At 46.5% G+C, this 27,531-nt stretch overlaps 1 protein-coding gene across 1 annotated transcript in view; it reads right to left on the reverse strand.

Moving 5' to 3' along the window:
* The window catches only part of CPSF1 (cleavage and polyadenylation specific factor 1), a 2,236,766-nt gene that overhangs the window by 1,247,994 nt on the left and 961,241 nt on the right, over nucleotides 1-27,531 (reverse strand). The window contains exon 15 of the mRNA XM_044069873.1: nucleotides 21,810-21,884. Coding sequence (XP_043925808.1) covers nucleotides 21,810-21,884 — 75 coding nt within the window. The remainder of the gene's footprint in view (nucleotides 1-21,809; nucleotides 21,885-27,531) is intronic.

Below are 27,531 nucleotides of genomic sequence, written 5' to 3' on the forward strand. Positions count from 1 at the left end.
GGTCGGTAAGCCTGATGGGTGAGAGATCAGATCCGGGCTGGGATCCAGAATCCAGGGAGGATTCACCAAGTGAGACCACAGGTAAGGGAACCAGGTTTGTCGAGGCCAGAATGGGGCAATGAGGATCATTTTGCTCCCCAACCGAGAGGCTTTCTGTAACATCTTTAGCATCAGGGGTAGAGGAGGATAGGCATAAAGTAGACCGGGCGGCCAAGCATGCACTAGAGCGTCTCGGGCTTCCCTGTTGGGGGAATCAGGGTGAAGAAGCTGTCGCATTTCGTATTTGAGGGAGAGGCAAAAAGATCGCAGCAGGGTTGCCCCCATTTTGCAAAAATCCGCTTCGCTACTCGGGAGTTGAGAGACCACTCGTAAGGGGAAAGAATAGTGCGGCTGAGTTTGTCTGCCAGAATGTTGGACCGTCCTGGAATGTGCGTTGCGATCAGAAAGCGGTTGGTGGAGATCGCCCACTCCCACATTCTCATGGCCTCTCGGCAGAGAGGATAAGACCTGGTTCCCCCCTGTTTGTTGATATACCAGACAACTGACATGTTGTCCGTCTGTATCGCAACAGTTCCTACGGGAAGAAGGTTGTGAAGTGCTTGCAACGCCAACAGCACTGCCCTCATCTCCAGAACATTGATATGCAGGGAGGTCTCTGTGTCGTTCCATGTGCCTTGGACTGTTCTGTCTGAGCAATGCCCCCCCCCACCCGAGGCGAGAAGCGTCATTGGTCAATAACGAGAGGAGGTGGAGCGCAGAAGGGGTGACCTGTATGGAGGTCTGGGGAATGAAGCCACCATAACAGGGCCCTCCTGCAAGCCTTGCTGATAGAGACAGGGTGATTGAGAGGAAGAAGCTGAAAGGACCATTGTACTTGAAGGGTCCACTGTAGTACCCTCATGTTTAGGCGAGCGCATGGAAGGAGTGTAATTGCCGCTGCCATAGAGCCCAGTGCCCTCAGGACCAATTCCGCGGGTGGAGCTTCTGATTGGAGGATGGCCCGCACATGTAAACTCAGATTCTGTAGTCGTTCCGAAGTGAGGTAGGCTCGCAGACTTCTCATATCTAATCTGGCCCCTATGAAGTCTATCACTTGTGTCGGAGCAAGGGAGGATTTGTCCATATTGATCGTGATGCCTAACTGGGGGGCTAGGCGAAGAAAAAAATCTCTGGCTGAGCAGAGTAGATGCCTTGTTGGGGCAGTCAGGAGCCAGTCGTCCAGGTACGGGAAGACCTGCATTCCCTGAAGTCTCAGGTGGGCTGCTATCACTACTAAAACTTTGGTGAACACCCTGGGGGCTGTGGTGAGGCCAAAGGGAAGGACCCTGAACTGATAGTGGCTGGCTCCTAGCCAGAAGCGGAGAAACCTCCTGGATCGTCTGTCCATTAAGATGTGGTAGTACGCATCCTTGAGGTCTATTGAGCACATCCAGTCGTTCTCCCGCAACAGGGGGAGAATGGATTGAAGAGTGACCATTCGGAATTTCTCCTTGGTTACCGACAGGTTCAAGAGGGAAAGGTCTGGAATTGGTCTCAGGTCCCCCGTCTTTTTTGGCACCAGAAAGAACCTGGTCTGGGGGGACGTGTTGAATGGCCCTTTTTTCTAGCAGCTGCTGGATTTCTGCGGCTGCAGCCTACCTCTGATTGGGTGATACATCGGGGAGGATCTTGAGTCTGGGAACATGTATCATAGGGATTTTGTAACCTCTGGATATAATCCGAAGCACCCAGTGGTCTGACGTGATGGACTCCCATGCCACCAGATGCCTCGAGAAGCACCCCCCCCCCCGACTGCCTCCAGAGTGGAGCAGTCGGGCAACACTTCAGGGCTGTTGCGTGGGCCGATCAGAGAAGGATTCTCTGGACCCAAAATTTCTCGGTGCCCCTCTGCCTCTAGGGCGGCATCCTCCCTGTCCTCCTCTGCCATGGAAGGACTGGTTGTCCGGAGCAGGTTGGGAATGTTGCGATTTCCGGAACCACATCTTCTTCTGTCCCTTTTGGTTCTTGGAAAAGGACCTCTGGGGAGCAGAGAAGCGGACTCCGATGGCAGACAACGTCTTCCCGTCCTTCTCGCTCTGGACAAGTGTCTCACGAATGGTCTTGCCAAACAAAGGAGAACCATCAAAGGGGGCATTCGCAAAGAACGCCTTGAAGGGCTCCGCGAAGTCACAATGTCGGAGCCAGGCCTGGCGTCTCATAACTAGGCCCGCTCCGCTAGCTCTAGCGGCTCCCTCAGTTGAGTGAGACAATAGCCGCATAGAGGTATTAGAAACAGATCTCAGAGTGGCCATACGAGTGGAGTACAATTGCTTGTCCTCCGCCGACATGGACTCTGGGGGGGAAGCGGCATATTCTTTAATAAGATCCCGCTGCATCCTGATGACATGTGCCATGTAGTTCAGAGACCTTACTGAGAAGGTCGCTGAACTGAATACCCGCTTCCCAAGGCGATCCATCAAGCGAGACTCCTTGCTCCTTGCTGCAGCTGGGCTTGGATGAACCTTCTCATCATCTGGTCCAAGTCTGCATCAGACAGGCTGTAGGTGGATCTCGACGAGGCCACCGAGGCAGGCCTGGAGTGCCACCTCGATGACCTCGACGGAGATCGGGTCTCCTCCTCCTCTGGTCCCGGAGAGAAGCAAGGTGATCGGAGCCGAGGAGGAGGAGACCTGGAAGCCGTGGAGGGAGAAGCCCGCTTAGCTGGGGGGCCGAAGCGGAGGCCTCGGCCCGCCGCTTGTGGTCCTTCTCCCTCCGTTTCTCCCTCCTGGCCTCCCTATCCTCTGGAGCTTTAGTGGGAGTTTGAATCCCGGCCGGAGGAAGGGGGGCAGGAGTGGCCACCACCACAGGCTGGGGAGGTGCCACGGGAGTAGCGGAGGCCGAAGCCGACTCCAGGGGCAAAAGTCCCGCCAGGACCAGTTTCGACCTCTGCTCTTTCAGTGCCCTGGGGTTGAACCCTGCACAAATCGTGCATCCTGAGGACAGGTGTTCAACCCCAAGGCACCGAACACACCGAGTGTGGCCATCCGCTGGGGAGAGCTTATGGCCACACTTGGTGCCTTTAGAAAAAATAGGCTTTGGGGCCTCAGACATGTCCCAAAACTGAGAAACACTACTCAAGCACACAAGGCCCCAAATGCAAACACACACAATCACACACTAACGACCAGCGAGGGGAGGGTAACACTAAAAATTTTTTCAAAAAAAGAGACTTAAGGGAAGCCTAATACACACACACTAATTACAGACAGAAAAAAGGGGGCTAAAGAGATAAAATAGCAACACTTATCTCAAAATCCAGCTGACACACTCTAGAGCGGCAAACTAGATCTGGGGTCATTTGGGGTTGGCAGGGGATTATGGGTGAGGGGAGGAGCTAAGAGCTCAGATCCATAGCTGTATAAATAGTTGCCGGCTCGGATCCGATATCGGATCCAAAACCCACAGGTTGCTGACAAATGAAGTCCCTACTCCAGATCTGGCAGTATAAAGCCCTAGTGGCCGAAGTTGCAGAACTGTATACCTTCTTACCCCATCTATCCAGCGCCCTGGAATCTCTATCAGACTGGGTAGGATTTTTGGTAGTAGTAGTAGCCTTAATGCCCTTGGGTCCTGTGAAATGGTCTCAGGATCCGCAGTAGGATTTTTAAAGAGGAACTTGTGAGAGTCAGGTACCATGTAATACCCATCAGGTTTTCTGGGAGCAGGAGTTAAAGTGTCAGGGGCCAGGCTAGATTCCGAGAAGGCATCATCTACAATGTCCAGTACAGGAGGGATAGCTAAAGGCCTGTGTTGAGGCAGGAGTAACAATTCCCTATGCATCTTTTTGGAGTCAGAGTAATTCTGGCTTTCCCAGCGGAAATGCTCCCTAAGAGTATGCAAGGTTTCACCAAAAGAGAAATCCTCTGGAGGTTAAGCAGAGGAAATGGAGTACTCTGCATCAAAATCCTCATAGGTAGATAAGGGCAAATCCTGGTCATCAGAGAAAACAGAAATTTCAGAATCCTGATCAGAAGAATCAGAAGGAAAATCAGTCCTAGGTCTCTTAGAGGGGGAAGGGTGACTTCCCCTGATTAGAGTAATAAGGTCTTCAGCCATTCTTATTTGTTTGTTAGGCATAAGGGCCTGACCATTAAGCCTGGGTGTCGGTTTTCTAGGTACGGATAGAGTTTTAGGCCTTGAAGAAGAAGATGGCATCGGTTTAATACACAAGTCAGTAAGCCTGAATACACCCTCAGAAGCCGGTGCCTGCACAGCGGCTCCAGACCCATCCAAGGTAGAGACATCCGCAGGTTCCACAGTCAAGAAGCATCTTGCGGCATACCGGACTACGAATGGGTGCCAGTAGAGGCCTGTGAATCTGAAGTAGCTGGTATCAGGGACTGCGAAAGTGCCTCACTGAGTACCAGCGAACTGATGACTAGCTTAGGAGAAGCATCATTGGCAGCTTTGGACCTATGCTGTCTGTGTCTGTCTTTATCTTTGCATTTTTTTCAGAATATCGGTAGTCGGGTGGCTTACCGAAGTCACTTCTGGATAACTGAACCGAGTACCAAAATATTTGGATGTGTAAATGAACAGACAACAAATAGTACGAGGTTTGAATAAGGCACAAAACTGACAGTGAGGTACGTCGTGGTCTGGGCCTAAGCAAGGAATGCAGTACGAATGAAAATCTTTATGAGGTATTTGCTTTCCACAAGAAATACAATTGTCAACTTTTACTGACATCGGTTTAGAGCAAGAAAAAGGATCCCAATGGGGTACTTAGCTTAGTTGAAAACTTTGGATCTGAAACTCGGAAACGAAAATTTCAGGAGTCGGCCGACTGACACTTGCAAACTACTACTGCTTCGGGCACCGCATGGCAAGAAAATGATGCAATGGCATCGGCTGCATGCTTTATACCTCTGACTACCTGATGTTATGGAAGATGAGACAGCAACCAACGCAGGACCCAAGTCTTTGATAATTAGGCCGACTGAGGGCTACTGCACGCAGATAACCTAAATGTGATGACTGCAACAGTGAAACATGAAGAACATCTGACTCAGCTGAGAAAAAAAAACTCCACAGCTTGAACAAGCAAATCAGACATCTTGTAATCTCCTCTAAAGCTAATTATGAAACTAAAATAGCATCCCTAGCTAAGGATAACCACAAGGCATTCTTTAGCTACATCAGAAATCTAAATGGGAATGCCTAGCTATGTGGTAAACCAGTTGTGGAAGTTACCATTCATATGGCACCTGAGGTAATTGCCAACCTGCTAGCCAGCAGATTTGAAACAAACTTCACCTTCTTGCCACCCACCGGCCCTATCCCAAACCATTCCTGACCCTAGTCCCCTCCCTAGTATCTCTAGAGAGCAGGTCACATCTGCGCTCTCCAATGTCAAACAAATGGCCTCAATGGGACCAGACAACATCCCAGACTATTTACTTAGCAATCTAAAACAAGACCTAACAGAACTACTTGACTCTCTCTCTCTAACCACAGCCCGAGAACTGTCTATGTTCCAAAAGAATGGAGAACAGCAACAGTAATTCTCTTGCACAAAAGAGGCACATCAACTGACCCTGGGAACTACAGACCCATACACCTAACTATCCTCATTTGCAAGGCCATGGAAAAAATCATCATGAACCTTACCGACAATGACGTAGGAGACCTTCAAACTCTTGACCCAACTCAATTTGACTTTGTTAAGGGTAGATCACGTCTGTTAAACCTGGTAGACTTCTTTGAGAATGTCACCAAAGCCTTGGATGAAGTTAAGACCATGCATCCATGCATAACACCTATCTGAGCCTAGCCAAGGCTTTTGACAATTCCCCATGCAGGCAACAAGAATCTCACCCAGCTGGGGATTAATCCTCATGTCACTAGATAGGAGGCCAACTGGCTCACAGACCGAACTTGTATTGTTAAAGTCAGGGACTCCATCTCTATGAGTAGAGCAGTCACAAGTTGTGCTCCACAAAGATCTGTTCTGGGTCTGTTACTATTTTGAATCTATTCTTCAGAAGTTCAGGTCAAAGTAGATAGCCTGTGGCTTACCGTGTTTGCTGATGATTGCAAAATGGGTGCAATGGTTCAGTCCTGCAACAACGTTAACGTATTACAAAAGGGGCTAGCACAAACTACTGGTGCCAAAGCCACTAACTAAAACTAAATTTAAAAAGGTGCATTATTATCCCCTTTGGCAAAGAGGAATACCATGCTAATTACAGTATTGACAGCACCTCCCAAGCTCAAACCCAGTGGTGAGAGACGTGGGAACTCACGTTGATAACAACCTAAACTTCGATCTCCATGTCTCCACAGTGGTAAAGGAAGCAATCCATACTGCCCATCTCATACGTAAGGGCACTGCGTCCAGGTCTATGGATGTTATACCGCCACTGTAACAACCCCTGTTAGACCAGTTGTATTGAGTACAATGCCCCCTTTTGAAAATACCTCACCAAACAACTGCAGCAGCTGGAGGAATCACAGAAGTTTCTCATAAGGAAAATCAGGTCTCCAAACCATGTCTTACTTGGACAGACTGAAAGCCGTCTTACTGTACTCTGTATCTTACAGCCTGTTGAAAGGCAACTTGGGCTTGGCCTACAGAGCAGCCTCCGATCCTACCCTAATGCAAATGCTGCATATGCACAAATCAAATGGGACAAGAGTCACACAGTCCAGGGATCTTAACCTGGTCTGTGACATTAACAGAACATGCTGTAGAGACAGATAGGTCATCCAGAAATTGTCATTCCTTTGGAAAAGACTCCAATTTCACATCAAACAGAGCTCCTCACTGACCATGTTCAAGTGTAACCAGGACAATGGGTAGGGAGACCATAAATTTACCCCGGGGGGTGGTGCCCATGGCCCCTTATGGACAGAGGCAATTGGTGCTGACATTAGACTCACTCTGCAAATAACATCCACCCATGGACATTTGCAAAACTCCGATATGATATGGCTAAGAGTGTAAGGGTAATTCATATAAACCTATGAACCTAGATTTGGGATGGGTCTTACAAGATTTGAACTATCTGTGGGAGTTCCTCATGCGGACCTCTCTGTCTCCTCTCTGAAGAATCAGTTGGCAAATTTCTGCTCCATCCATGAAACAAAACCTGGAAAACAGATTCCTTTTCTTTTCCTTGGGCAGGAATGCTCCTGTACGCTTTTCCATCCTTTCCACTGATACCCAGGGTACTGCTGAAGAGTCAGAAGGAATTCCACCAAGAATCACCCAAGATCATTGTGGTGACTCCTTTCTGGCCTAGGCAACAGTGGTTCTCCCTTCCTTTGGAAATGGCCAGGGGCAATTACCACAAACTTTCACACAGAATGGATTTACTCACACAAGAACAGGGGTGTTTAACATACCCTGACCCCAATCAGCTTCAACTCACTACCTAGATGACGGGGTCTTACATCACTTCAGGCACCTGTTTACGAAGGACATCCAGAAACTAAATGAGGGCCAGCCTGCTACTAGAAAATCATACATTAACAAATGTAAAAGATTTTCTAGTTAGTGCCAACATCACCACCAGCACCCACCCCAAGCTAGTGCTTCTCTGGTTTTACAGTATTTGTGTGAATTACTGTTCTTTGGCCTTTCTAACTTCTCCATGAAGGTTCATTTATTGACAATTTCTGTCCATGGATCTCCCTGTTTCAATGCATTCTCATGTCAGAATGTTTTTGAAAGGGGTTTGGCATAAGAAAGCTCCAAGAAAACCAGTGGATCCTCCTTGGGATCTCAATTTTGTGCTAGAGAAGCTAACACTTGCTCCATCTGAACGAGCTTATCTGGTTGACTTGAGATCCTTAACACAGAAAACTGTTTTACTGATTGCTCTAACCTCTGCAATAAGGGTATCCGAAGTGGAATTTCTTATGGTGTCATTTCCAGACAGACGGGGTTTATTTGAAAACTAGTCCTTTTTACTGCCTTTATTTTAAGTCAAACTATCTATTTCACTATTTTCTTTACTGAACTTAAAAATGATAGAGAAAGGATACTCCATACCTTGGATGTCCACAGACAACTCTAGTATTATCCTGACAAAAAGAATAGTTGTGCAAAGTCTTACATAACCATAGATGTCCTTCTCTTCCATGTTGCAGTATTCTTACTGTGGGATTCTCTGCATCAGGCACTCAGGCAGCCCAACTGGTGCATGGAACTTCACATTCAGAGCCATAAACTAGATGCCTTAAATGTACCGTCTGCATGCACAGACCTTAGAATTGCCCAGTTGGGCAGCAGACTAGGTAGAGCCAAATAATGGCCTGCAGACTGGATAAATGCCACTGACTGCCCAGTATGACTGTAGTCTATGTGGTGCCCCATAGGTGAAAGGGAATGCAGGGGGCTAGGTGGGGGGGGGGGGATACTGCAACATGGAAGAGAAGGACATCTACGGTTATGGTAAGACTTTACACAACTACTCTATGTCCTCCTATTCCCATGATGCAGTATTCTTACGGTGAGACAGTACCACAGCTTAGAAAGGAGGAAGGGTGGAGATATAGGTAGCGGATTCCAGAAATCCCTGCAGGATTGCCCTAGCGAAACCTGCTCTGGCTCTGGAGATATGAACCAATTTGTAGTGTCTGGTAAAGGTATGTATAGTGGATCAGGTGGCTGCCTCCAGGATGGAGGCTGTGTCTAAGCCCTTGTAGAAGGCCTTGGAGGATGCTACAGCCCTAGTAGTGTGTGATCTGACCCCCTGAAGCAAGTCCTCTCCATGGTAAAAGTAGCAGAAGCAGATAGTTTTTCTGCTCCAACAGGAGATAATTTGTTTGGAGACTGCCTTGCCCAGGGCTCTGGGGTGAAAGGATACAAAAAGTTGATTAGATTTCCTTATGGTCTTAGTTTTGCCCAAGTAAAACCTTAACTGCCTGTGAACATCCAGGAAATGGAGTATTCTCTCACGGTCATTGGTAAGAGAGGGGAAGAAGGTGGGTAGGTGAATGGACTGATTTAATGACAGCTCGTTGACTACTTTGGGCATGAAGGAAGGGTTGGTGCACAGGGTCACCCTGTCTTTGTGGAAGATAGTGTAGGGAGGACACGCCATGTGTGTCTGTAACTCTGAAACTCTTCTAGCTGAGGTGAGAGCTACTAGCAAGACTGTTTTCCATGTGCACATCTGTAGGGATGCATAACTGTCTGGTTCAAATGGAGCCAGTATGAGTTTTTCCAAGATAAAGTTTAGGTGTCAAGGTGGTGGGATAGGCTTCCTTGGTGGTCTAATGTGCAAGACCCCTTTCAAGAACAGTTTAACATCCAACCTGGAGAGTAAAGGAGGGTCTAAGGGTAAGCAGGCAGAAACAGCAGATAAGTATGAAAGGCCTGTCTTGATAAGCTCACACATATAAGCTAAGACTAGGGGGACATCCACTTGAAAGGGGTCCCTATGGCATTCGTGACACCATTTGGAGAATAGTTTCCATTTTAAGATCTAGGATCTTCTTGTGGTAGGTTTCCTGGCCTCCCTCAGGTCAGAAAGCACACCCTCAGAGTAGCAGCGTCTGAAGAGTATTAAAAGTTTATTATCCAGAGTGTTAAGCATAGCATCTCTAGGTGAGGATGGATGAGAGTTCCCTTCTGCTGTGTGAGTAGGTCCACCTTGCAGGGTAACTTGTGGTGAATGCCCTTGGCGAAGGATAGTAGAAGGAGAAACCAATGCTGCCTTGGCCAATAGGGAGTCACCAGAAAGATATTTGTCATGTCACCAGAAAGATATTTGTCATGTCCCTCCTGATTTTCAGGAGGACCTTTTGAATGAGAGGAAAGGGAGGAAAAGCATACTGAAATTATCCCTTCCATCAGATGGTGAAGGCATCCAATCTCCAGGCTGGTGGGGAGTAGTCCTTGGTACAAATTTTTCTCAGTCTGTTCTGAGGGAGGCAAATAAATCTATCTGAGGTGTGCCCCACTGGTGGACAATGTCTAGAAATACTTCTCTGTGCACTCGTGATGCAGAGAGAATGATCTGCTGAGGTCATCCACTTGGTGGTTGACCTGGGATGGGATGTAGACTGCCGGCAGAGATAAAATGTTTCATGAGGCTAGGTCCCAAATCTGCATTTCCAGCCTGCAGAGGAGGTATGATTTGGTCTCCCCTGTTTGTTAATGTACCACATGACAATGGTGGTGTCCGTGAAGATTAGCAGGGGGTCTGGCTGTAGGGGGGGGGGGCTTTCAGGGTTAAATGAACAGCAGTCATCTCCCTTACGTTAATGTGTTTGCTCAAGAGGGGAGTCTGCCAGCGTTCTTGTACCTTGAGGCCCTTCATGGTAGCCCCCCAGCCCAAGTCTGAGTCATCTGTGTGCATATGTTGAGCTGGTGTCGGAGGAAGGAGGGGGAAGTCCTGAGTAATTCAACTTGCTGAATCCACCACCTTAACTCTGTTTTTTAGGCAGGGTAGGAAGGGTATCTGGAACTCTAGAGGGTGGCTGGGTTGGGATGATACATTCTTTAGGTACCATTGTAGCGTCCTCATGTGTATCCTGGCTAGTGATAGCATAGGTATACTGGCTGCCATCAGATCCAGAAGTCACATGAATTGTCTTGCTAACAGTTGGCGGGCCTGGAGAAGGTCCTGGAAGTGGTCTTTTAAGGAAACCACTTTGTCCTGAGGAAGGAAGACCCTCATCAGGTCTTTCCGAATCCTGCATCCCAGGAAGATTTTGTCCTGCTCTGGTGAAAGGGATGATTTGGCTAGGTTGAGAGTGAACCCCAACTCTTGTAACAGAGACATGGAGAACTGCAGATGGTTTGAGAGGGTGTTTTCTTTTTCTGCAAGAATAAGAATATCGTCCACGTAGGGATAGATCTGAATGCCCTTGGTCCTGCAGTAGGCTATGGCGGGAGCTAGGCATTTGGTGAAGACCCTGGGTGCAGTGGATAAACCAAAGGGCAAGACAGTAAAATGAAAATGAGAACAGGGCCCAGCAAAACATAAGTATTTTTTGGGGTCGGACTGTATGGGGATATGGAGGTATGCCTCTTTCAGATCCAGAGTGGCCATGAACACTTTGGGTGGTAGTAGTGGAAATTGCGTTTGCAGGGATAGCATTCTGAAAGAAGGGACTTTTAGAAAAAGGTTTAGGAAACACAAATCCAGGGCTGGCCTCCATGGTCTGTCCTTTTTTGGTACTAGGAATAACCTTGAGTAGAAACCTTTCCCTTCTTGGCCTGAGGGGACTGGTTCTATGGTTCCATGAGCCAGTAGGTCCTGGACAATGTGAGGAATTAGGTGAAGATGGTGGGAATGGAATGCCCTGTGGTGTGGGCCTGACCTGCCAAGACAGAAAACACCCCTTTGCCACTACTGCCAGAACCCAGTAGTCTGAGATTATTGTTTTCCAAAGGGGTAGTCAGAGACAGGAAGACAGGGGGAGGTGGGCAAGGCAGTCACGCATTGTTGATATTACTTCTGTCGTGAAAGGCCTGTCTGTGTGTAGACTGAGGCAAAGCGGGCCTGGAAGAGGTTTGCCTCCTGGTTCCTTTCCTATGGCTGGAAGAAAAAAGGGTAGCAGAGGAGGGGATTCTTCTGACATAGGTGGCCTTAGCTGGGTAGTTTCTGTAAAATTTTGGTATAGGAGATACCAGACGGTGCTTAATATCTTGTAGCTCCTTGCACTTTTCCTGAAGGTTCTTAAACAGTTTAGCAGACTTTTTTCCAAACAGGAGGTTGTGGTCCAGTGGGGCATCTAGGACTTTGGATTTGAAATCTTCAAGCAAAGATTGAAGCCTAAGCCATGAATATCTGCGAAGTACAGATGTAGATGCAGCAGTTCTAGCAGAGGCCTCTGCTGCATCATAACTGCATCTAATCGAGTGCCTGGCTACCTGGGATGCCAGGGTCAGTTTTGACGCTACTTCAGTCTTGTTGGGAGAGTCAGACAAGGAGGACAGTAGAGTAGAAGCTTGGGATACCAAATCCAAGGCATATTTATAATCATATGGGTTTGGTAATTAATGGCCCTGAATGCTAGGGTGGAAGAGGTATAAACCTTTTTTCCCAGCCTGTCCATATTTATGCTATCCTTGTCAGTAGGCAGAAGTGACAAGGATGGAATCAGTCTTGACTGTTTGTCTTGGGCTACAGCTATTACAGCAGAGTCCACCAATGGTGGTTTTACTAGAAATTTCTGGTCATCAGGCACCTTGTAGAAACAATCAGGTCTCTTTGGAGCAGGTGGCTGAGAATCAGGAGTTTTAGAAGCTGAAGCAAATGCATCTAGGTATGCAGGTATAACTGGGGAGATGGCAGATGAAGAGGGAGATTCAACCTGCAGCAGTTTAAAATATCTTTTTTTTGAGTTTGTCATTTGAAATATTCTTTCATTTTTGTAATGGTTTCCCCAAAAGTAATGTCTTCTGGAAGAGAATCTCCCACTAGGGATTCCTAATCTGGGGAACAGTATTCCAGGGGGGAGGCTATTTGTGACAAGTATGTGATAGACTCATCTGATAATGAGGAAAAAAACTCTTCTTCTTCCTGTAAATAATCACTCCTGACAAGTTTCGAACACAGGACCATCTGAAGTTTTCTTTTTAAAGGTGTAGATTCTGGAGAAAGGGAAGGCCTAGATTCCAGGGCCTGAGCTACAGGAGGAGGTTCAGATTCTTGCATCAGACAGAATCATCCAGTGGACCCTGGTTCCCCCTTCAGTAGTAACCGATGTCTGAGTAACCTCAGCGGACGTGCCAGCCAGTACTTCAGAAGCGGCTTCCTCAAGAGGAGACACCGAAGTAGACGGCTCTAGCGGACGTCCTTCAACACCTACATCAGCAGTTGGTGAGGCATCTGGCTATGGAGGGGCAGAGGTAGTAGGTCATGAAAGCTTGTCCTTTTTCCTTGGCGGTTCCACCTGGCTGGCCAACTCTGGATCCATCCTCAGTACTAACTTTTTAAGCCTCTGATTTTCCAAATAAAGATTAAGGGCGGCCAGATGGCTTCTCAGCATTTTAGGGACAAAGGGTTGGCAGGTGGCACAGAAAGAATGGTTGTGTTCACAGCCTAGACAGAATACGCAATGGTCATGGGAGTCCTTATGCAGAATTTGACTTCCACATTGGCATTTACCCTTCTCAGCGGACATCAGCTAAGAACTAACAAGCCAACCAAGCTCAACAGATAGAAAAAAACAGAGAATTCGCCAATGGGGTACTTGGCTTTAGATGTCTTGAAAGTAGAGGAGCGATGCGACTGAGCTGACATTCACCTGCGGCAGAAAAATTCTGATGTCTGTGAGTGCAGACAACACATTTAAGGACCCTGGTTTATGGCCCTGCGTGTGACATCCCACGCACCAACAGCAACCAGGCTTAAACTTTTGCATATGAGCCGATGTTCGGGTTGCCCGAAGTGGAGAATCCCACAGTAAGAATACTGCAACATGGGAATAGAAGGACATCAAAATCTTTCATATTTGTGGATCAGCTGTTCATTTCTTATGAAGGTAAGAAGGGACAACCTTTGTCAAAATAAATTACTTCCAAATGGTTGTTTCAGGCTACTACCTTTTGTTATTCTCACCACAACAAACCTATTCCAGGCAGGGCCAAGGCCCACTTTACCAAGGCCTTGACTTCATCTACGGGTTTTTGGAGAGGGTTGAATTCTAGAAGATTTCCAGAAGCAGCATCACAAGCTTAATTCCTTTTCAAGGTCTAGATCAGGCTTTGCTATGATCACTTCTCCAGGGTCTCCTAGACTTCCCCTTCCACCTCCCAAATGCAACAAGCTGTGGTAATCTCCTTACACAGCAAAGGCTACTGCAGCAGTGATCAAATGAAGACAACAGTACAGTTGTGTAAGTAAATTTACCATAACAGCAGATGTTTGAATGATCACTGTTACAGTAGCTTCTCCCTCCTTCCAATCTTTCTTTTTTTGTCTGCATTGTTTATGCCAGGGTGTGAATACTTGTTGTTGTTCTTAGCATTGTCCTTTCAGGGCTTGGCCCCCCTTTCTCTGTTGGCAGGAAACCTCTGAAGGGGTTGACACTCAAACGTGTGTTTTTAAGCAGCTCTGCTTGAGCTGCCTGCTGGTTTGAGTGCATGGAAGATGCCCTAAACCTTTGGAAGCTGGATGGTTGTTATATCCTTGGCAGGATAAAACACATTTAGCAATGGCTACTGCAGTAGTGACTAATATGATGAACATCAGCAGACAGTTGATGGTAAACATTATTACAGGGTGGTGGTGGGGACTGCCCAACCTTAAACCATCAAGAAGAGTTATGATTTATTTCATAGGTTCATAGGTTGGTACTAGGCTATCAGCCCTAGGGCCTATACAAGCCTAGCCATAACAATTCCCTAGCTATTTCTTCCCACATTATTTACTTTCCTGGACCCCTGTATTTCAAAACATTTATTGTTTTGTTTTGCTTCATGCCTAATGAATATCAGGATTTTCTCCAACTGCATGTAGTCCATTCATTCCCTTACCTGGGAATTTCTTCCTGACATTAGGGCAACAGCTGTCCAGTAGGTGCAGTCATTCAAGAAGCCATGAATGTACTTTATGGCCTCACTAGCATTCCAGCAATGAAACATTTTTAATGGCTGAACTCCATCCCTTGACAGAAGGACATGTGATCCTCTTCACCATGGAGGCACACAATGCCTTACACTTGCCTTCTACACATCCACATTACAAGCTACCACCAAGAAGTGACTTGGTGAGCCTAACACTCAAGCCAGGTTGCACATCTGTACTGCCATCCCTCTTTCAAAGGGTTGTAGCAGAGTCCGGCTCACTGCACCTTGCCCACCCCTCCAGGATGGGCATGTCCACACTCTCTCCGCCAACTACATCAGACACCTAAGCTGTTAACTGAACTTGTGCTACCTGAGTTAAGTCAGATCTTTATTCTTCCATGCTACCAGAGGTAGCATATTTAGAGATTTATTGGATGGAATGATTCTTCTAACAATATAGTGACAGAAATGCCTGCCAAAACCTATTAGCATTAAAATAAAAAAAAAATGAAATTATTACCAAGATGATACACAACCGTAAATACCAGCAGATGATGTAACAGAATCAGTACAGGAATGTAGACCATGTGGCTGTCAGCACTGTCCCCTATGAATTAATAGTTAAAAATCATCTACCTGACACAGACACCTTATGGAAGTGACTCATACTTATGAAACCAAATTACAGATAAGGCAAGTCTACAAAACAGCTTGACTAAATTGACCATTTGGGCACAGGAGAATAATATACTAATAACCAAAAAATAAGCATATGAGATTTGGGAGACAAATTGAAAGGTGAATATTTAATACAGCACACAGTGACTGAAACTGTAGACTCATTTAAGGACTTTGGTATATGGGTAGATACAGCTATTAATTTTTCTAATCATATCAACCAATTGTTTAAATGATAGTTTTAGAAAGTAGTTTTGTACCTACCATAAATGTAGATGTTCGAGTGCCAATACAGCTGCAGTCATAACAGATGGGTTCTCCTGCCGTCAGGCGGGTCCTCGGTCGGCCGAATTCCAAAGTCTATCTCTGGCGTCGGTTGTCGTCGCTTCTTCCCTGACGTCAGTGCGACAGGGGTATAAAAGAACCAGCCGACGCCATTTTCTTCAGTTTTTCTTGCCCCAGATGTCAGGTGCCCCCAGAAGGAAGGCAATACATAAATTTGTGTAATAAAGCAATGCCATATAATCAAAATACAGTAGAGCAAGCAAATACATCAAGAATGAATACCCCAATCAGGTTGCATGAGGAGATGTTAGCCAATAGGCCTGTCCCAAGAGGGGAAGGTGGGAGGGAAACTTGGACTGCAGCTGTATTAACACTCGAACATCTACATTTATGGTAGGTACAAAACTGTACTATGTTCGTCGTGCATACAGCTGCAGTCATAACAGATGGGTAGAATCCCAAAGCTAAGAAAGGGGTGGTAGGCACTAGGTGGAACTAGGAGGAGCCAGAATGCCCTGCAAGACTGCAGTGGCAAAGCCTGCTCTAGATTTAGAGTATAGTGGAAGGTGGTAGTGCTTGGAGAAGGTATGCACAGAACTCCAAGTGGCTGCTTCCAAAATATCTTTGGTAGGAACTCCTCTGAGAAAAGCTGCAGAGGTAGCTGTGGCCCTTGTGGAGTGAGATCTGATGCCTGCAGGTACAGTTTTTCCATGAAAAGAATAGCAAAAGCGTATGCAGTGGGCTATCCATTTTGAGATTGTCGGTTTGGAAATTGGCTTTCCTTGAGCTCCTATAGCATAGGACACAAAGAGCTGTTCTGATTTTCTGAAAGGCTTTGTTCTGTCCAAATAATAACGCAGTTGTCTGTGGATGTCCAAGGAATGTAGTAATCTCTCCCCTTTGTTTTGAGGATTAGGATAAAAGGTAGGTAAGTGTATAGCCTGATTCAAAGCTACCCTGGATACCACTTTTGGCATAAAGGACTGGTTGGTTCATAAGGGAACTCTGTAGTGATGGAAGATGATAAAAGGCTGCACAGCCATGAGAGCTTGTAGTTCCGATACCCTACGAGCTGAGGTAATAGCCAGAAGGAAAGCTGTTTTCCAGGACAAATATTGCAAATCTGATGAGGCAGCTGGCTCAAAAGGAGGCAAGGTCAGTTTTTCTAAAATGAAATTGAGATCCCAAGCAGGTATTGGTTGTTTCCTTGGGGGTTTTAGATTCTTAGCCCCTCTGAGGAACTGTCTTAAGAGGGGGTGAGAGAATAAGGGTGGATCAGTGTTGTATTCTGCAGAAATGGCTGAGGCATGGATTTTGATGGAGGAGAATGAAAGTCCACTGCTTAGCAGCTCAGCTAGATACTGTAATATTTGAGGTAAATTCAGTTTTCCAGGATCCTGGCCCTTTTTCTCATTCCAGACACAAAACTGTTTCCATTTTGTGGAGTAAGCTTTTCTAGTAGACGGCCTTCTGGCCTCCAAAATGACATCCTGCACCTCCTTGGAGAGTAGGGTCTGTTGTGATGCTAAGGAATCTTCCATGCGGCTAGATTGAGTGTTTTTAGCTGACTGTGAAGAGTTTTGAAGCTGTGCTGAGTCAGAAGAAGAGGCATTAGAGGCAGGGTCCATGGTGGGGATTGCGTCAGGCTCCTCAGGAGTGGGTACCAGTGTTGTCTTGGCCAGTCTGGAGCAATGAGAATCATCTTTGGTCTGTCTGCTCTGGTTTTTAAAAGAACTTTGGGCAGCAGAGGAAGAGGTGGGAAGGCATAAACTGTCACTGATGTCCAAATGAAAGAGAGAGCGTCCACTCTCCAGGCCTTTGGATGAAAAATCCTTGAGCAGAATTGTGTCAATTAGCGATTTTTGTGGGAGGCAAAGAGATCTATGTCTGGCCTTCCCCATGCTTGAATTATCTCTGTAAAAACTTGAGGATGCAACTTCCATTTGTGTGGATCTGTCATATTTCTGCTTAGGTTGTCTGCCAGCGTGTTTTCCTTGCCTGGCAAGTACTGTGCTTGTAGTTCGATTTGTAAGTCCAGGGCCATGTTCCAAAGTGACATGGCCAGTCTGCATAGGAGGTATGAATGGGTTCCTCCCTGTTTGTTTATGTACCACATTACTGTGGTGTTGTCCGTCCTTATCAATAGTTGACCTGGTTGAAAGCTATAATAGCATTTATTACTGCTAGCATTTCCTTTTGATTGATGTGAAGGTGCTTTTCTTTTTGGGACCATTTGCCCTGAATGCACCGATCTGTCATGTGCGCCCCCCAGGCGTAGTCCGAGGCATCTGTTGTGATGACTTGATTTGCTTGAGGCTTGCTGAATGGGAGACCTGTGTTTGTTTGGCATGCTTGAGCCCACCACAGAAATTCCATTTGAAGACATGGAATTAGTGGTATTATTGTTTCCAAACTGTGGCTGTGTTGAGACCATAGATTTTTCAGGTACCATTGAAGTTTCCTCATATGCAGCTTTGCACATGGGATTAGTAAGATGCAAGATGCCATGAATCCCAGAGCCTGCAGGATTTTCCTTGCAGTCAGCCTGGTGCAATTTGCTAGTGTTTTGAAGTATTGAGTTAGTTGCCCCTGCTTCTCTGGCGTGAGGTAGGCCATCTGGGTGTTTGTGTCCAAGTTGGCACCCAGGAAAATTATTTTCCGAGAGGGTATTAGCCTTGATTTCTTTTTGTTGACTTGTGTATCCCAGAGAATTCAACAACATTATTACATAAGCCAGATGTTTCAGAAGAATGTGCTTGCTGTCCGCTTGGATCAGGCAGTCGTCCAAATAGGGGTATATTTGTATCCCTTGAAGTCTGCAGTAGGCAATTACTGATGCCAGGCATTTTGTGAATACTCTGGGTGCAGTAGATAAGCCAAAGGGCAATGCAAGAAATCTGAGGTATCTTCTGCAATTTTGTCTGATTGGGACATGCAGGTATGCCTCTGAGGTCCAATGTTACCAGCCAAGACTCCTTGCCCAGCATGGGAAGAAGCTGCTGTAGAGTGAGCATCTTGAATTTTGGTACGAGTAGAAATGTGTTTAGTATGGATAGGTCCAAAATAGGTCTCCAATCTTTTCCCTTCCTTGGTACCAGGAATAGTCTGGAATAAAAACCTTGACCTTGTTCATGCGTAGGTACCTCTTGAATAGCTTTCATGTCTATGAGATCTGAAATTTGTCTTTGTGCCTCTGCCCTTTGATTGTGTGGCAGGTTTGGCATGCCTCTCATTTTTGAAAGGGTGTGAAAATGGAATCTGTAGCCTCTGTTTATAATGTCCAGGATCCATTTGTCTTTTGTGACAATATGCCAATTTTTTGAAAATAATGCCAGTTTTCCGCCTAAGGATGCTGCCATTTGAGTCTTGCTTGGCATGCAAAGGGGAAAGTCATTGGGCTTGCTTTCTGAATAGTTGCGAGTTATCCTCACCACCTCTTTGTGTAGGAGCTTGCCATTGTCTGCCTCTAAACGATCCTTGGGATTGCCCTCTGCCCCTCGGGCGCCTGTATCTACCTCTTTGGGGTCTGTCCGTGGCTGGAAAGGACCAATTTTTGGAAGGCCAATTTCAACTGAAACGCAGGGGTTGTACCTGTAGAAAATCTTTCACTGTTTGCAATGATTTAGCCTTTTCCTCTATTTTCCTTAATACCTCCTCAGCATTAGCACCAAATAATACATCCTTTTGTAGAGGGGCATCTAGTAATTTAGCTTTGACATGATCTGGTAAGGTTTGTTCCTTGAGCCAGGCATGTCTACGTATGACTGATCCTGTAACAGCAGCTCCACATGAGGCCTCTAGAGCATCAAAACCACATTGTAAGGTATGTTTACCCACTTGTTCTGCACTATGCATCAAATCCTGCAACTCCTTCAAGTCTGGTTGTTCAGGTTGTGACATTTTACTTCTCAATTGTGATAACAGAAACTGTTGGTACTTTAGCATATGGAACTGACAGTTTAATGCCCTCATGGTTAAGGTGGCCGAGGTATATACCTTTTTTCCCCACCTTTCTAAGGATCTGGAATCTCTCTCTCGGAAGGTAATGGATTTTTAGCAGTGGAGGCCTTAATTCCCTTGGGGCCCTGTGAGATGGTTTCTGGGTCAGCAGCATGGCTTTTGTATAGAAATTGGTGTGAGTCAGGAACCCTGTAGTACCCGTCAGGCTTGACTGGGGCTGGAGGTAGAGAATCCGGGTTAAGGCAGGCCTCCGAGTACACATCATCTAGTATGTCCAAGACAGGAGGTATAGCCAGAGGCCTGTGCTGAGGTAGCAAGAGAAATTCCCTAAGCCTTTTCTTGGAATCTGAATAATCTTGGCCTTCCCAGTGGAAGTGTTCCCTTAAGGTATGCAAAGTTTCCCCAAATGAGTAATCCTCTGGGGGGGATGCACAGGGAATGGACTCCTCTGCATCAGAGTCTTCAAAAGGGGAGTAAGAATGTTCCTGTTCATCAGATTGCTCTGATATAATGGAGCCCTGATCAGAGGGGGGGGGGATTCTTCCGCCACTCTGGGCCTTTTGTCTGGGGGGGGTTGAGAACCCCTGATAAGAGTAATTAAATCCTCAGCCATTTTAAGCATCTGTTTTTCAGGCATGGGGCCTGGAGATGGGCCCTGTGTAGCTTGTCTCTTAGAATGCATGGCTGCTTTAGACTTGGTGAAAGCCTTGATGGAAAAAGAAGAGGAAGGTCTGAAGACACCTTGAGAGGAGGTAGACCTGTCCACATTTTGAGATTCACTGCCAAGAGTGGCTTCGGTATCTGTAGTCGGGGTGTGGGCCGAGGAGCCTGCGACCTCGGGCACAGGAGACACCGCCAATGAAGTGTCGCCGGTAGTCAGGGGCTGCGTAGGCGCCTCGCTGAGAACCGGCCACGTGTAGTCGGCTTTGGCGTGGTGTCGGTAGAGGCCGCGGACCTCGTGTGTCGGTCCTTATCTTTGCGCTTTTTAGACAAAACTGGAGTTGGAGTATCCGACGACATAATATAGTTAAATGTTTTGCCAAAATAATGCTGGGCGAACTCCGCCCGACGCTTAATGGTGCGTTTGTTGAATGTAGCACAAAAGCGACAGACCGAGACGTCGTGGTCTGGGCCTAAACAAGGAATACAGAGGGAATGGAAATCCTTATGCGGTATTTGTTTCCCACATGAAATACAATTATTAACTTTGTCTGACATCGGTCTGAGGCAAGAAAAGTTTCCCCAACGGGGTACTTGGCTTTCAAGAATACTTCGGTTGCAAAATTTTCGTAATTTCAGGAGCTGGCCGACCAGCACTTGCAAACTGCTTCTGCTTCGGGCACCGCGCGGCAAGAAAGACCGAAGAAAATGGCGTTGGCTGGTTCTTTTATACCCTTGTCGCACTGACGTCAGGGAAGAAGCGACGACAACCGACGCTGGACCTAGACTTTGGAATTCGGCCGACCGAGGACCCGCCTGACGGCAGGAGAACCCATCTGTTATGACTGCAGCTGTATGCACGATGAACATCTATGGGTTGTATAAAAAAATGTATAAAGTCTGTGAAATCAAAAATGATGAAGTCACTGTTTGTTAGTTACATTAGACCCAAACTTGAGTATGGAATAATGATATGAAAACGCCATAAGAAAACAAGCATGAGTAAACTGGAAAGAGTACAGTGGAACTATACCAAGGGCATCCATGGATGTAAAAACTTAAGTTATTATGAAAAACTAAAACATCTGAACTTGTAGAGTGCCTCTTGCAGATGTCTAAGAGGAGATCTTATTCAGGTATTCAAGGCGTTTAGAGACAACTACCTGTGGGAATGTTTGGAGTTATCAAAAAGTACTATAGAATCATCAGACAACCTATGTACAAGATTCTACAGGAATGAGAAGTGTACTAATTGGTTCTCTGGCAGAGTAGCTGATGCGTGGAAGAGACCACCAAATAACATTAAAGCAAGTACTAGTACAGATATTTTTAAGAACAGCCTGGACACTTATTATGGAAACAAGTGTTTCAGTATACTGGCAAGCTAGAAGGGCAATAATGCCAGTGCTTAAAATAGTTGTATGGAAGTAAATCTGCAAAAAAAGATAATGGAAAAATATGGATGAAAATGAATAGCTTACAGTTTCATCTCTTAGAATTAGTCCCCTAAATAAATTAACTATACTACTCCAAATTGAAGATCAGATTAGAAAACATGACTAGAAAAAAACACAAGTGGAGAACTGAAAATAAAAGAGGAGAACTACACACAAAATTAACACAAACAAAAAACAGTTGTTGTGCAGTTTACTAATCATTTGGAGATTAGACAAATTAGTGCCAGAATGATGAATCCCAAAATTACAAAACATACCTCTTCTGAAAGAAATGCTGGTTCCCCCATTGAAGTGCTCACACACGGGCCAATATTTAGAATACTGTCACACACCTAAAATAAAATTGGAAAAAAATTAAATTGCAGTATTAGTTTAATTCAGTCAGAAAATGGATACGATTGCTTGTCATAATTATGACCACCACCACGTTAATGTCAGAATGGCAGCATTAACAGCACTACACATACGTGCAAAACATAAATTAAAAACTACATGATAACATTTGGAAAGAATAGATGTATGAGAATATTCAGTGTAAAAGCTTTGAGATATTCACTCTGATCCTCATTTGTTGTTTATGCAGAAGTTATTTAAACTCCTCAAGCAAATTATATGTACAAATCTTGTGCTCAAGCTCCATGTACAATGGTGTAATCTTATGCTCCTATTCACATAAACCCCAAAGTGTTTCATGGCATCTTAGTCTCTTTCATTATGAAATCTGCAAAAAACAAACGCAAAGAATAGTTGTGTAAAATCTTACAATAACCATAGATGTCCTTCTCTTCCATGTTGCAGTACTCTAGTTGTGGGATTTCCTGCCCTCAGGCGACTCGTACGTCGACTCCTATACAAAAGCTTCAGCTTGGCTGTTGCGGCTGCATGGGAAGTCACATGTAGGGCCATAAACCAGAGGCCTTAAATGTGATGTCTGCACGCACAATCCTCAGAACTTGAAGGCCAGTAGGAGGAATGCCAGTGGTTTTCAGGTGTGTGACTTTGGTGTCCTACAGTAGCCTAGATAGGTCCAGGTATTAGCTGGGACTAAAGGAGAGTGAATTGGGGGTAAAGGTGGGTGGGAAGGAATACTGCAACATGGAAGAGAAGGACATCTATGGTTATGGTAAGATTTTACACAACTATTCTATGTCCTTCTATTCCTACACTGCAGTATTCTAGTTCTGGGAGAGTACCACAGCTTTCGAGGATGAGAGGGTGGTGGATGCTGAAGTGGCTTCTACAAAGCCCTGCAGGATTGCCTTGGCAAATCCTGCTTCTGCTCTGGATACTTGGTCCAGTTTGTAATGTTTGGTGAAAGTGTGGTTAGTGGACCATGTGGCTGCTTCCATAATGGATGCCATGTCCAGACCCTTTATGAAAGCCCTGGAGGTGGCTACAGCCCTAGTAGAATGAGCTTTTACTCCCACTGGAGGTTTTTTTCCATGGAGGGAGTAACAGAGACAAATAGTTTTCCTGATCCAGCAAGCAATGGTTTGTTTGGAGACTGCCTTACCCAGGGCTCTGGGGTGAAAAGAGACAAAGAGCTGCTTAGATTTCCTAATGGATTTGGTTTTGTCTAGGTAGAATCTTAGCTGCCTGTGCACATCCAAGGAGTGCAGTATCCTCTCCCCTTCATTAGTGGGGGAGGGAAAGAAAGTGGGTAGATGGATAGATTGGTTTAGAGACAAGTCATTGACCACCTTGGGCATAAAGGAAGGATTAGTTCACAGAGTGACTCTGTCTTTGTGGAAGGTGGTGTGGGGGGGGCAGTCCATTATGGCCTGCAATTCTGACACTCTTCTGGCTGAGGTGATAGCCACCAGAAGGACAGTTTTCCATGTACACATCTGTAGGGAAGAGGACCCAGCCAGTTTGAAAGGGTGCTGGGTTCGTTTTTCCAGGATGTAATTAAGGTCCCAGGGTGGAGGTATAGGTTTCTTTGGTGGTCTCATGTGTAAGACCTCTTTGAGAAAGAGCCTGGCTAGTAAGGGGGATCAAGGGGCAAGCAGGCTGATATAGCGGAAAGCTGTACTTTCACTGAAGAGTAAGAGAGTCCACTTTTGATCAACTGACACACATAAGAGAGGACAAGGGGGGCATCAGCAGAGCAGGGGTCCCTTCCCTTGTCTAGACATCACTTTGTAAATCTTTCTCACTTAGCTAGGTAAGATTTTCTGGTGGTAGGTTTCCTTGCCTCCCTCAGGACTGAAAGCACATCCTCTGAGTAGTGTTGTCTTTAAGAAATCAAAAGCTTATCACCCACAGAGTCAGGGATAACATCTGAAAGTGTGGGTGGAGGAGAGTTCCTTTGTCCTGTGTCAGTAGGTCCACCTTGTAAGGTAACTTGTAGTGATTGCCCTTGGCTAGATTGTGAAGTAGGGGGAACCAGTGCTGCCTTGGCCAATAGGGAGTCACTAACAAGATTTTTGGTTTGTCCTTCTGGATTTTCAGGAGGACTTTCTGAACCAGTGGGAAGGCATAAAGAAACTTCCCCAGCCAAGAGATGCTGAAAGCATCCACTCTCCATGCTAGAGGGGAGTAGGTCTTTGAGCAGAAGGTCTGCAGCTGCCTGTTCTGGGGGGAGGCAAACAGGTCTATTTGTGGAGTACCCCACCAGTGGACTACGTCTAGGAAGGCCCCCCCCCCTCCAGCATCCATTCGTGCTGTGGAGAGGAAGTCCTGCTTAAGAGAAATGCTTGCTGGTTGTCCTGCGAGGGGATGTAGGTCACCCTCAGGACCAAGTTGGGGTGAGAGGCTAGGTCCCATATCAGCAGGGTCAGTCTGCACAGCTGATAGGCCTTTGTTCCTCCCTATTTGTTGAGGTACCACATAACAGTGGTATTGTCTGTCACTATCAAGCATACCCCTGGTACGAGAAGGGGAATGAAGGCCTGTAGAGCTAGGAAGACTGCTGTGCTTTGCCTGTAGAGAAGAGTGCCACTTTTCTTGAACCCTGTAGGACATCAGTGTCGCCCCCCCCCCCACAACCTGAATCTGAGGCACCTGTATGTATTGTTTGGGTTGAGGTGGGGAGTTGGAGTGGAAGTCCCGGGTTTAGTTGGACTTGCTGGATCCACCAGTTGATTTCTGTCTTTAGACACGGAAGGAGGGGAATGAATTGCTCTAAGTGATGTAGGTGTTGGGACCAAATGTTCTTGAGGTACCACTGTAGCTTGCGCATGTGCATTCTGGCCATTGGTAGCATGGGGATGGTTGCTGCCATTAAGCCCTGGAGATGAAGAAATTGCCTTGCCATTAACTTCTGGGAGTGTAGGGTTTCCTGGAAGTGGGAAGTTATGGATATAACTTTGTTGTGTGGGAGAAAGGCCTTCATTTTGTCCGTTCTGCTTCTGCACCCTAGGAAAACTTTGTCCTGGCCTGGGTTCAAGGAGGACTTTGGGAGGTTGACGGTGAACCCTAGATTTTGCAGACGGGACATAGTGACGTGCAGATGCCTTGAGAGGGTATCTCTGGACTCTGGTAGTATTAGGATGTCGGCCAGGTATGGATAAATCTGGATTCCCTGGGTTCTGCAGAAGGCAATGGCTGGGGCTAGGCACTTTGTAAAGACTCGGCGGCAGGGGGGGTCAGTGGATAAACCAAAGGGCAAGGCAGCAAATTGGAAATGAGAGGAAGGTCCACAGAAACACAGGAATTGTCTGTGGGAAGTCCTGATGGGTATGTCCAGGTAGGCTTCTTTTAGGTCCATAAAGGCATTGGCTGGGATAAGAGGCAGCTGAGTGCAGACAGACAGCATTTTGAAGGAGGGTACTTGAAGATGAAAATTTAGAAAGGAAAGGTCTAAAATGGGTCTCCAGGGCCCATCTTTTTTGGGAACCAAGAGGAGACGGGAGTAGAATCCCATTTCCTTCCTGTCCTGGGGGGACAGGTTGTTTGGTGCTTAGCTTTAGTAGGTCTGACAAAACTTGTGGCAGGAGATGAAGCTGTTTTTTTGGGGGAAATGGGATGTCTTTCCTGGGGGGGGGGGTTCTTTCCAGGACAGAAGTAACCTTTCTGAATAATGGATAGGACCCACTGGTCTGTGGTGATGGATTGCCAGAGGGGGAGACAATGGGAAAGGCATGCAGAGACTGGTAGGTGTGCAAGGCAGTCATGCATTATTGGGACCTGCTCTGCCCTGAAAGGACTGTATGGGCTGAGGAGGTGGAGCAGTAGGTCTGGATGACGTAGGTCTTCTAGTCCCTCTTCTAGATCTGGAAGAGGAAGTGGCTGTCTGAGTAGGGTTACGCCTTACAAAGGTGGTTTTAGCAGGGTAGCTCCTATAATACTTGGGAATGGGGGACACCAACAGATGTTTTATGTCTTGTAATTCTTTACATTTTTCCTGCAGATTCTTGAAAAGGTCTGCAGATTGTTTACCAAAAGGAAGTTGTGATCTGGGGGTGTCCAAGATCTTGGACTTGAAGTCTTCTGGCAGATTCTGTAGTCTCAACCAGGAGTACCTCCTGAGGGCAGAAGCAGATGCTGTGGAGCGGGCAGATGCTTCTGCAGCATCGTAGCTGCATCTGATGGAGTGCCTGGCTACTTGCTGAGCCAAGGACACTTTGAAGGTAATGTCAGTCTTAGTGGGACTGTCAGGAAAAGAAGCCAGCATGGAGGAGGCTTGAGACACCAAGTCTAGAGAATACTTAGTCATGTGGGTCTGATACTTTATGGCTCTGAAGGCCAAGGTGGAGGATATGCATACCTTCTTTCCCATCCTATCCATATATTTGCTATCTTTATCTGTGGGTAGGAGGGAGGCAGAAGGCAGCAGTCTAGACTGTTTATCAGGAGTGGTGGCAATCAAAGCTGGGTCTGCCAAAGGTGGTTTGAGTAAGAAATTTTGCTCCTCTGGAACTTTATAGAAGCGGTCAGGATGCTTAGCGGCCGGAGGCTGGGAGTCTGGGGGCTTAGAAGCTGAATTAAATGCATCCAAGTAAGCAGATAGAACCGGAGGGACAGCCGAAGGGGATGAAGATTCAACTTGAAGCACATCAAAGTACCTCCTTTGGGTGTCTGACATTTGAGAAGAGTCCCATTTGAAATAATCTTTCATCTTGGTGATGGTCTCACCAAATGTAATATCCTCAAGTGGAGAATCCCCTTCCACAGATTCCTCATCAGGGGAATAGTACTCATGGGGAGAAGCAATCTGAGAGGTATATGAAATAGAGCCTCTGAGGAAGAAAAGGAAGAATCATGCTCTTCCTCCTTGACTTGAGAGCTCATGGGTGGGAGGGAAGACAGAAAAATGGGGGCTGAGGCTGAAGGCCTAAGAGCCATAAAGGCCCGCATGAGAGAGGAAGTAAAGGCCTGCCAATCTGGTATGGCTTCTGGAGGGGGGGAAGGTATGCTTAGTTTTCTGCTTCTTTTTGGCTGGAGGAGAAGTAGGGACCGGCCTGGCGTTGGGTTTAGAAGTTACCATTTCCAAAGTCTGGATCCTGGTCGGAGGTACCACCGAAACTGGTTCCCCCTCGACATCGACGGTAGTCGGTGTCTGGCTGAGCTCCGAGGACGTGCCAGTCATCGGCTGAGCAATGGCTTCCTCAAGGGCCGTTGAAGTCGCCGGATCCACTGAGCACACCTCAACTGCTAGATCGGCAGTTGGCGGGGCATTGGGAAGAGGAGCGGCAGGCGAGGAAGGTGCATGAATCTCAGCCTTCTTAAGCGGAGGTTAGGGTGTGGCCTCCGAAGCGGGATCCATTCTAAGGGCTAACTGTTTAAGGCGCTGGTTTTCTAAGTAGAGGTTTAAAGCAGCCAGATGGCTGCATAGGATCTTCGGCACAAAAGATTGACAAATTGAGCAGGCGGAATGATTGTGTTCCCGGCCTAAGAAAAAAAACACATCTGTCATGGGCGTCTTTATGGGGTATCTGGTGCTCACATTGGCACGTTCCTTTTTTTACTTGACATCAGCTAAAGGCTACAACAACCAAGCCTAAGCAATAACAATCGGCAAAACAAGAAAAAAGAGAA

The sequence above is a fragment of the Protopterus annectens genome, chromosome 4.part0 (assembly GCF_019279795.1).
Source record: "Protopterus annectens isolate FY-2018-M chromosome 4.part0, PAN1.0, whole genome shotgun sequence".
NCBI classification, from domain to species: domain Eukaryota; kingdom Metazoa; phylum Chordata; order Ceratodontiformes; family Protopteridae; genus Protopterus; species Protopterus annectens.